The sequence below is a fragment of the Oncorhynchus kisutch genome, linkage group LG10, assembly GCF_002021735.2.
Source record: "Oncorhynchus kisutch isolate 150728-3 linkage group LG10, Okis_V2, whole genome shotgun sequence".
In the NCBI taxonomy this organism is placed as follows: Eukaryota; Metazoa; Chordata; class Actinopteri; order Salmoniformes; family Salmonidae; genus Oncorhynchus; species Oncorhynchus kisutch.
Window position 1 is genome coordinate 51,712,673 of NC_034183.2, and position 10,670 is coordinate 51,723,342.

Consider the following 10,670-nt stretch of genomic DNA (forward strand, 5'->3'; position numbering starts at 1 on the left):
GCCTTAAACGGCATGTACATATCTTGCAAATAGTTATTGAAATATTTTCCATAGCATGCCTTGCCATTTATGAATATATTGAAGCTCCTTCACTAGAGGCCCACATGCCCTGAACAGAAGCTAGGGGACAAGACATATTAATGCTTTATCAAACTTTTGACATATTAATGCTTTATCAAACTTTCCCAGTCCCCTGAACAGTTGCAAAGTACACTAGGAAGCATCATGTATTCTACACCATGATTTTTATTGACATTTTTAAGTGCTCTGATGTCACAAAGTACATATACAAATTCCAGATAAACAGCATTCAGAATGGGTTTGATGGGTGAGGAGAAAACAATTCAAATCCATTTTATTTACTCATACAGGAAGCCATTTTGGCAGCTCTTGTACTCGACCATCTCCTCTGGCTTGAACCACAAGGCGATCTCCTTGTTGGCACTGTCGAGGGAGTCACTGCCATGGATGATGTTCCTTTAACGGCAAAATTAAACAAAATCAGCAACTACGCATCATATGGGCTTGAGGTTTATTGGAACTACAGTTAGCAGGGTATATTACATTTCTTACTACACGAGTTTGATTGTAGAAAATGCATTACAGCTTGATTGCATCAAATTCCTGTCCAATGATTCACTTTCAGGTTGCATCGCTTGTTGGTTGAGCACTTAGTACTTGCCAAAGCAGATTCTGTATAGGCATCAGTGGACACATACCTTCCAAGCGTGATGCAGAAGTCTCCGCGGATGCTGCCGGGCTTGGAGTCAGCAGGGTTTGTCTCTCCCAGCATCAATCTACCGTTCTTCACAACGTTCAGGCCTTCCCAGATCTGAAAGCAAAGGAAGGTAAAATGGCGCATTGAGAGCAGAACGATTCATTATGTCACAACCCCTGATCAAGAGAATTGGAAGTAATATGTTCCGGTGGCTTTAGAAGTGAACCACTATGCATCTAGCAATGAGAGAAAGCATTTTCAAAGGGGCTGTGCGTAGTGCACGTGTCAGAATGATAGTTACCATGGCAACAACGGGACCAGAGTGCATGAAGGCGCAAAGGCCGCCATAGAAGGGCATGTCCTTCAGGTCAATGTAGTGCTGCTTGACGTGGTCCTCAGATGCCTGCAATCACCCCCCCCAAATTTTTTTTTTTTAAAGTCTCAAAATCAATAGTCGCAGTTAAATGCTGTTAAACCTATTAGAAGCACTGCTGAATAGACAGATGTTCAAATACCTGGATCATCTTCATGGCCACAAGCCTGAAGCCCCTCTGCTCAAAGCGCTTAATGATATCTCCCACAAGTCCCCTCTGGACACCATCAGGCTTGATGGCAATGAAGGTACGTTCGGTGTTGGACATGGTGCTGCAACAAGAGGATATTAGATATTGAGTAACTGAAAAAGGCAGTGGGCTGTCAGTGAAACACATTAATGGACAAATTGCCTAGTTTGTTGTCTTGGAGATTAAAACATCCATTTAAAATTAAATTGCTGAATAAGCCAGGCCACTGCACAATACCGCACGCAACCTTCGATCAATGTCACAGAATGCTATGGAGTGAACAGATGCACTGTAGCTAGTGAATGTGACAAGGACAGTACAAATCTATTCTCATCACCCACCCCCCGGAAAGAATTCCCACATGCCCATTCCACGCCTATGGGGTATTTGGTATGAACAATTTGCTTTCGTTGCCAATGTGCAACTCATGTTTCATACATGGGCAAACGAGTTTGTTTTACTGGCATTGTAGCGTAGTTACTGTCGCGCAAAGTGACCCCATGCTGTAGTTTTGTTAGGTTGAGCTCTATTAAAAGTAACGTTACCTACATTCAACTGCAAACAGATGCTGCAGCAGTGTGAGTAGTGTTGAACTGTCCGCTGTAAACGTCAATTCAATGACTTATTATAACACTTTAAATTCATGAACCTTTACCTGTATTAAAACAGTCATCTAAGATCACAACCACACCCCGCGGAACCATACGAATTGTGCAGTTACTTTAATTATTGCGTCGCGATGGACTGATTGTTGAATGGGCCTAGCGTTTGACAGCAAACGAAAAGTAGCTGGTTAACTGGCCACGTCCAGATTTAATACAGATCTGTGCGTTTCACCGGCATTAATATAACTTCCAAAAGCGAGCTAAGGACGCTAGCAGCGCCATGAACTTGAGCACATTCCATTGTTGAAAGCGGCCATATTTGGTACAGATGCCATGCCACATGGCCCGGCTTTCCACTGTCGTTACACGAAATAAAGTCCAAGTAGATTAAAAGTCTGGCTTAATTGTAAAGCACTTCCCACCTACAACGGAGTTCATAGTAACAGATAATTGGCTTACGGTAACCTGTAAGGCTAAGCTTATTAGCCATGTGAATAAGCAAATTTCACCCCGCAAATCAGTCACGTTGGGTGAAACTGAAATGCACAGCCCCGGTGGTGTTACCTAACGCGTTACATTTTCAATTCACTAGCTATAAAACTGCAAGTCATTGGTTTACTATTAGAATGGGAATTAACTGTCACTCGATGCATGTCAATTATCTGGCTAATTCAGTTGGGTATAACCGGGCGAAGAACCACGCCGTTGCGTGGCATGCTAGCTAGCTCGTCAATGCGAAAGGCAGAACACAAGCGTCGTCCACCAACTTCCTAAAAAACATGAACGGAATAGAACGATAAAGAGAAGCGTAAAAACACAACGATGTGATTCAACGCAAAATGAAGGGCGTTGTGGCCCCACAATTCAAGCAGCATACCTTTAGAGTTGAGTTGTTGAGACTGACAGAAGACTCGTGAGACAACCGTTCTGGGAAGGGAACAATCAGTGAGGATGAGAAGATGTTGAGAGCTAGTTTATAAAGGCTGCTGGGTGAACGGGTGGGGCTTGGATGAGGTCAAAAATTGATTGACATGTTGCGTGCCTTTTAATCATCCATGTTCTTCTGCGCATTCTAGCGCAACACAACAGTTAATGGGTTGCGTGATATCCACATGTGCTGTCAAATATTCGAGTCTAGACAATGGTTGATATCAGCACACTAACCAAAACGGTATCAAAAGGGGTTTTTGAAATGGGTGGACATGTTTTATTTTTATCAAAGAAACAGGTGTAGGTTAAAATATATCAGAGCCTCACATTTTACAAACACACTATGAAACAATTTTCCTTTACATATTTTGGATGAGGTCTGCTTGTGGTGGCCGAAACATATGTTTTATGCTTGTGACAACTCCCGACAAGGGCTGTTTTCATTGTAGATTTTGCCGCCACCTGCTGACTGTTGCCGCACAATGACGTCTGTGATGTATATCTATTACGTCATACGTGATCACGTTCGAAACAAATCAGATCACATTTGACCATTCGTTCAGACATCGGGTTGGTTTCGTTGGTGGTCGAAAATGTATTGTTCCGCATTTTATTGCAATGTATTTATTTAACCTTTATTTAATTGTATCATCATTTTTTTTAAACATTCATTTGTGATACAACTGGAGAGAATATGGAGAAGAAATAAGTTGAGGTAGGTATTGTTTTTTTATAGAGATGTATTTTTATATATTAAGCATTTTTAAAGGCAAGATAAGTCTTGCCATCTGCCAAAGTCAGAAATAGTGACTAATTGGGTAAAGGTGATCGCCAAGGTAACACTGTGCATAGAGGACTTTCTGATGACATTCCCGGGGTCAGAGGTCAAAGGTTATATAACCTATTGATAAATAATTTAGGCTAATTAATGAGTTTGTGAAAGCTGATATGTAAAATATCAGTCACAGGAGACTGAAGCAGAGACAGAGATGCAGGAGGCTGATCCAGAGTCAGCCGGCCCATATCAGTCAGAGGAGACTGAAGCAGAGATAGAGATGGAGGAGGCTGATCCAGAATCAGCCGGCCCATCTCAGTCAGAGATGACTGAAGCCGAGAGAGAGATGCAGGAGGCTGTTCCAGAGTCAGTCGGCCCATCTCAGTCAGAAGAGACTGAAGCAAAGAGAGAGAAGCAGGAGGCTGATCCAGAGTCAGCTGGCCCATCTCAGTCACAAGAGCCTGAAGCGAAGAGAGAGAAGCAGGAGCCTGATCCAGAGTCAGCCGGCCCATCTCAGTCACAAGAGACTGAAGCAGAGAGAGAGATGCAGAAGGCTGATCGGGACTTAGCCGGCCCATCTAACACATGGGAGCCACAGCAGACTTTTCATTACAACCTGTCCTTGGCCCGGAGAAGCTCCTCCTCAGAACTCAAATTCTCAGGGGAGGAGATGACTGAGAAGTAGGTTGCTCTTTGTCTTCCCCATACTTACCTCCTATTCTCTATGCTGTATGTTCTGCAACCGACCAAAGATCAAATCAGAGGGTGTGTTTGTGGTGTACATGTATATAGGCTAGTCCTGTAGAGGTCAAGGGTTAGATAGTTCTAATAATTAACAGTACTCATCTATTTACCCCTTTTGCAGGCAATGGATTCTCTTGACTGAGAATATGCATGAAAGGGTGAGTTAGTGTTAGCTCTGGAATTTTTAACATCAGGAAGATGGCAAAATATGCTCTGGGTACATACCAAATGGTTCCTTTTTACATATATAGTGCCCTACTTTTGACCAGAACCCTATGGGCCCTGGTCAAAAGCAGGGCACTATTTAAGGAGTAGGCTGCCATTTGGGACACAGTCTAGATCAGGGATGGGCAACTAGCGGCCGCAGATCCTCTTTTGTAAGCCCATGGATCAATAATAAATAATAAAAATAGGAACTCAGTTGGGGTCTCAACTTATTGTTGAGAGTTCGAATAGTAGAATTCACAAGGTGCAATTACACATTGCAGGAAGGAACTCGAAAACTTCTCTCCACTGTCAAGAGGGGTTCCGCTAAAATCATTTGCTCGCAAAGTGGGGGGCAGGCCCAAACAAAATTTTACTTAGGGCCCCCAAAACGCAAGGGCCAACTCTGACTGCATGTGTGGGTATGGATGTGGGTATGCAGACCCGTGAGCCACTGCAGCCCCTTGTGGCCCCCTCCCCCATAAAAGTTGCCAATCCCTGGCCTAGATATTCTATTACAATACTACAGCAAATGTACCAGGAGCTGGCGAATCAGCACTTTGAATCTAGACAATGGGAACCTGGTGAGCAGGCTTCAAATCTCAAAAACAAGGTGGGGGGGGGGGGGGGGGAGTTGAATAGAATAGAATAACTTTATTTAATCAATTCAGTTGTGGCATTCGGATTAGGTAATAAAGACATAGGCCTAACAACACAATGTAGACAGACTTAAGTGAATGTTAGATCTTGTTAGATTTTAGAACAACCTTTCCCGGCTATTCTTTTACTTTACAGTTCACCGTAGTTGAGGCCTATGCTAAGTGCAAGAACATCGTGTCATGGGTGAAGGAGGCCTCTTCAACAATGGTGGTCCCTGCCCTTGATCTCAGCATGGATTTGCCCTGGACGCCATCATCATCATCATCATCATCATCATCATCATCATCATCAACTACCTGCTCCTGGTCTTCAGTCGTAATCAATGTAGCAGATCTGACAGCAGCCTCCACATGCCGCAGTGTCAGATTCAGCCTTGGGCCAAGTCATGGGCCAAGCGAGGTCACTAGCCATAGAACTGGTGCCAGCACACGGAACCCAACTCCCTTCCCCTCCCCACTTTCGTATGTACTCCCTCAGAAGCTTATTTCTTCCCATAATGGTTGAAACCATTATTTTCTTCACTGTGTATAAATAATGACTTCTCTAAAAATGTTTTATTTCCACTGAATACAGATGTAGGATCTTAAGATTGCTACAGCAGGAAAATAATCCTGCAGCAACAGGAAATGTGAATTATTATCTGGATTATAATTAATAGACAGTTTTGTAGGGGTTGATACTTTTTTTGTCAGGGAAAATCAAGTCAGAAATTTCAAAGTGGAAATTACAAAATTCAGAAGCCTTTTTTAACCACAAATACACGACACGTTTTACATGTCCTACATTGCAGGAAGGTTCTCCTGCAATAGGGTGATCAAATGAAGATCCTACATCTGTGTGACTTTAGTTGGATTTTTGATTCATTTGATTCCTTTGCTTCTTTCAAAAAACGTTTTAAACCCGTGTTTGTGTCATAAATGTTTGTTATTGTCATTGTTACCATATCTCTATTGTGGGGCCCTCTTCAGCTCAGAGGAGACTTTGGAAAATGAGGAAGAGGATGACAACCCAAGAAGATATTGTTCCGCGTCTGAGGACGGAGATAGAGAGGATTGGGATAGACCCCGCTCAGACCCACTGAGGTCTGTGTTCGGACTGTCTCACAGCTTCATCTTCAGTCAGGTTCACAGAGACTCCCACAGGTCCCTGAGTGAGGTCATACTGCCATCCATCCAGAGGAGACCGAAGAAGATGAGGCCTATTATTCTGTCTGCGGACACCAGGCTGATCATGGCCATTGTGGAGATCATTATCAAACAGATCAATGCCAAACTAGGCCAGCTCGCGCTGAAAGGAGGTGCCAGTCAGGGAGCCGAAGCTCCTTCAACGAGCATCAGCTCAGCGAGCAGTCAATTTGCTGAACAGATGCTGCGGACAATCACAACCACAATGAATGGCCATACCATGGGACAGATGGTGCTCACTCGGCTGTCTGGAAAGTCCCCTCTGGACATTGAGAGGAGGCTTGAGACCGAGTTAGGACCACTGGCAGGTCAGGTAATTGTTGCAACCATCAGCAGCATCCAGACGGCGAAGAGCAACGCTCAGACAGGACATGAGGTTCGGGTGTCCTCCCCTTTCACCTACTTCCTGTCAGCGGTGTCAGCCGAGGTGCAGAGTCTGGTGCTCCAGAGATCAGGGACCAGGATATCAGCCAGACAGTCAGGCAGCGACCACCTGCTGAACCTGTCTCGGGCGAAGATCACCAGGGCCGTCGAGCTGAAAATGGCTGAAATGCACGGCGGATCCCTGTGGAATTGGACCCTGACAGAACAGAATATCCAGCCAAGTCATGACAGAATCACTGCCATGTCCAGTGATTTGGTGGATTTGGTGGTCGATGATACCCTGGAGGCCCTTGGATATCTAGAGAACCAGGCATTATCCGGGCCCCAGACCGCTGGCTCTCTGACAGGGATTGAAGGCCTCGACATTGATGGTATGGCAAGGGACATGGTCCGGAAAGCTGCACAAAAACTCAAGGCCTCCATGTCTGAGTTTGAGCTGGAGCGGGGATCCAGATCCTCACAGGGCAGCAGTTGTCCCTCGAACCACTCACCTCTGTCTCGCTCCCACTCCGACCTAAGGATGCTGTGTGTCCGGTCAGCAGTGGCAGTCAGAACTGCCCTGCAAGTGATAAAAACAGAGCTTGACAGCAACTCAGAGGAGTTCTTTGATCCGTGCCAGATGGCTGGAAACCTTCTAGCACGTCTAGCGTTGAGTGTCGAGAGCATCGACAATCTGGAGATTGGTGAGATGCTCCAGGGCCGCTCAGCAATCATGAAGCCGGAGGCTATGAGAGAACACCCAGACATATCTTCCACTGCCATCTACCATTCCCTGCTCATTGATTGTCCATTCCCACCATCAGAGAGGGTTCAGGAAACAATTATCCTAAGCCATTCACTCATTGCACAGGATGTGACCACACAGGGAGAAAAGCAGCATCCTGCTGACCTCCAGACCGACAGCCTAACGGCAGAATACCTTGCCAAGGCACAACAGGTAGTGACTCAGGTCATAAGAGATGCTTCTTTAACCGTAGACATCCTGTCAGCCCACGTCTCCTCAAGGAACATTGCTGAGGCCTCAACTAGCATTCTTGAGTCCCTTCTAGTGGACTTAAACGAGGCAATTGAGGTGAGTAGGGCAGGGGGGAGCAAGTTCTGGGAACAGGTCCAGTTATCCTCCCAGAAACTTTACAGCACAGCTATGGACAATCTGAAGAGTTTGTACACTGGTTGCCACCTCACCAACGAGCGAGACCACCAGGATACCCATGTAACCGCTGACAAAATCCAGGACATGGAAGTGTCTACCAACAATGACCTCAAAGACCCAACAGTTGCAGTCAGCCAGGAGTCAGTCAGACGCAGCGCCAAGAAGATCCTCACAAAGGTTCTGAATGTGATCAAGGCCGTGGTAGCTGGCTCAGAGCACTCATCTATGGGCGAGCAGATGGCCGAAAAGTGTCAACTGGCCACGGAGATGTTGGACTCCATTCTGAACAGACTAGAAGATGATGAGCCTGATGTGGGTGAAGAGGATCAACTTCATGTGTTGTCGGTCCGTGATGTCTACCAGGATGTCTCATCTAAAACCTCTCAGGTTTGTATGGTGGGGAGTAGCCAGGCGATGGACCCGCTGACCGATGATGTGTCTTCCGCGACCTCTGTGCATGGTAAGTGAAATGAACACTTTTCATTTATTTTATTTTGTAGTATGCACTAAATTGATTAACTACTGTCATGTAGGAGGATTCACTCATTTTGAGCTTAATAATTTTATTGCAATTGTGTTCATTGGATTTTCAAGATTGTGTATTATTGTAAAATATACACAACATAATCCTGAGCTTAATTATTTAATCTCTTTTGCCCCCAGATATTGTGCACAGGTCAGAGAGATGTCTCTCTCAGGCCACAAGTACCCACAGGTCCGGCACTAGCCAGGCCTCCAGTGACTTTGTTGTTGAGTACATGTCTGAGCTCCATTCCAACCGCCCTGACACTGCATTGCCTGTGAGGTGCACTTCTACAGCTGTTGCCGATACAGAGACTCGCCACGTCCCTTCTGCCAGAGTGAAGAAGAAGATCCAGGGCCGGAGGTTCAGTTGCTGCCCAAAGTTGCCAACGGTCAGGATCAAGGTATGGAGATGCATGTTTGGGGGTTTTGCCCTTCATTACGGCTAGAATAGAATCCAAAGCTAATGGGGTCAGAGTGAGACATTGTGGGGTGTCTAATGGAAGGATGAATTTACCCGGCAACAGGTGTTCAAGAGCAGAGTGGAACCAGAGAGCCACCTCACTCAAAAGGAGCTGCCTTCGCAGCGTTTCAGCACCTCTCGAGTTGCGCTGGGTAAGCGACACACAATGATGATCCTTTTCTTTGAATGCATTGCCAAGATGTGGCCAGTGGTCAGAGTGAATGCAGCTTTACTGAGTTTAATGCTGAGTTTTATTCAACTCTGGTCCCATAATGTTTTCTCTCATCAAGGTCACTGAGTTTGACAAGCTGCCAGGCAAACATTGTAGCAACTCTTACATTTCCCAAGGTCAAAATCATTGATGCTGTCATTTTGATGTATTACCGTCTGGTTGGTTTAGACTGTGGTCGGAGAGAATGAAAGTACATTTGCCATGTTCAATTCTAATCCTGCAATGTTCTCTTATCACAGATGATGATCATGTTGTCCCATTCATTCCCCAACATGAGGACGACCTGCCACCAGCACCTGCACAGAAGTCCCGTAAACGTCCCCTGTTGGTCAGGGTGTTCCGGGCCATTTCCAGAGCCATCTCGAAACCATTCAAGGGCTGTGCTTTTTGCAAGAAGAATTAGGAAAGGGTTAGCCATCAACATCTAATAAACATACTTGTGTCTGCAGTCAAATTTAATAGACGCTCTTGACATATTTGAGTAGACACTTATTCAAAGCAACTAGGGTTAAGTGCCTTGCTCAAGGGCACCTCAACAGATTTTTCATTTAGCCAGCTTGGAGATTCAAACCAGTGCCCTTTGGGTTATTGACCCAACACTCTTAACCACTAGGCTACCTGCCATCGCATTGGTTCTACCATATTGCTTATTCCTTTTTGATTCCTTCCTATCTGCAAACACTGAAGTGATAAGGGGTTGGCCCAACTGAACATTTCACACCAGATTTGCATGTTCCATTTACTGTGTTAAGAACATGATTTCAATATTTGTAATATACTTGCAAACTGAGAAGGTATTTCAAACTAGCTTTGTTTGTATTGACCTTGGTGAAAATGGGTTTAAATTACATTGAAACACAATATTAATACAAAGAGTGGCTTTTTCAACACATTTAGATGCATATATTTCCAGTGGGGGAAGGGGTGTGGTTTGTGGCCCATCATATTTTATACAGCTCTTCGGGAGAGGTTGCCAAGGTCAAAGTGGAGCTATTATAATCCTGCTGATCATACAGTCTTTGTAATGAAGAAGGGTCCATTAATAGGGGCTAGGGTCAGCCTGAGAGGTATCTGTTGGTTGGAGGCCAAGGGTGGGCTTGAAAATGGGTCATTGACAGTTGCTATTTAGAGCTTCCCTTGCTCCTTCTGTCAATGTATATAATCCCCCTGTCTCTCTTGCACCCCTTTGATAGTTTGATTTATGATCACCCCTCTAAACCTGTAGTATTTTTACATAATAATTATCTTATCTATGGCTTATAGATGGAGGGGTACCAGGAGAGAAATGTAAGAGAATACCGATTTGTGCATGTGAAAATGTAGGAAAGTTCCCATTCCCAATACTGTATATTAAGATGATCTTTTTCCATTATGCATGAATGTTATGCATTTTCTATGCATAGTCCTTTACCTTTATTTTGTATCATTTGTATATGTCTCTTGCCTGTTTTTCACATACTTTCACACATACCCAATGATTACACTGATATGTACACTCTCAAAGACATCAATAAATAAAGATTCATGAAATAG

General features: G+C 44.6%; 1 protein-coding gene across 2 annotated transcripts; it reads right to left on the bottom strand.

Annotated features, from left to right (window-relative positions):
* Positions 1–226: 226 nt before the first annotated feature.
* Positions 227–2,906, bottom strand: LOC109898363 (nucleoside diphosphate kinase A). Of its 2 annotated transcripts, XM_031833911.1 has the most exons (6): positions 2,764–2,828; positions 1,831–1,881; positions 1,234–1,363; positions 1,020–1,121; positions 720–832; positions 227–477 (listed from the first exon to the last, which is right to left on the bottom strand). In XM_031833911.1, the coding sequence occupies exons 3-6, from the start codon at positions 1,357–1,359 to the stop codon at positions 360–362; spliced, it is 459 nt and encodes a 152-aa protein (XP_031689771.1). In that variant the 5' UTR covers positions 1,360–1,363; positions 1,831–1,881; positions 2,764–2,828; the 3' UTR covers positions 227–359. The 2 variants fall into 2 exon arrangements, with proteins under 2 accessions (XP_031689771.1, XP_020348906.1); XM_020493317.2 differs by lacking the exon at positions 1,831–1,881 and having other exon boundaries at positions 2,764–2,906.
* Between the last annotated feature and the right edge of the window lie 7,764 nt (positions 2,907–10,670).

What these genes read in the sequence shown, in the direction of transcription:
- LOC109898363 (XM_020493317.2), bottom strand. Translation starts at nt 1,359, where the DNA reads ATGTCCAACACCGAACGTACCTTCATTGCCATCAAGCCTGATGGTGTC. An exon ending in CTGGTCCCGTTGTTGCCATG is followed by an intron (nt 833 to 1,019) that starts GTAACTATCATT and finishes CTTTGCTTTCAG; the next exon opens with ATCTGGGAAGGCCTGAACGT. An exon ending in TTCTGCATCACGCTTGGAAG is followed by an intron (nt 478 to 719) that starts GTATGTGTCCAC and finishes TTGCCGTTAAAG; the next exon opens with GAACATCATCCATGGCAGTG.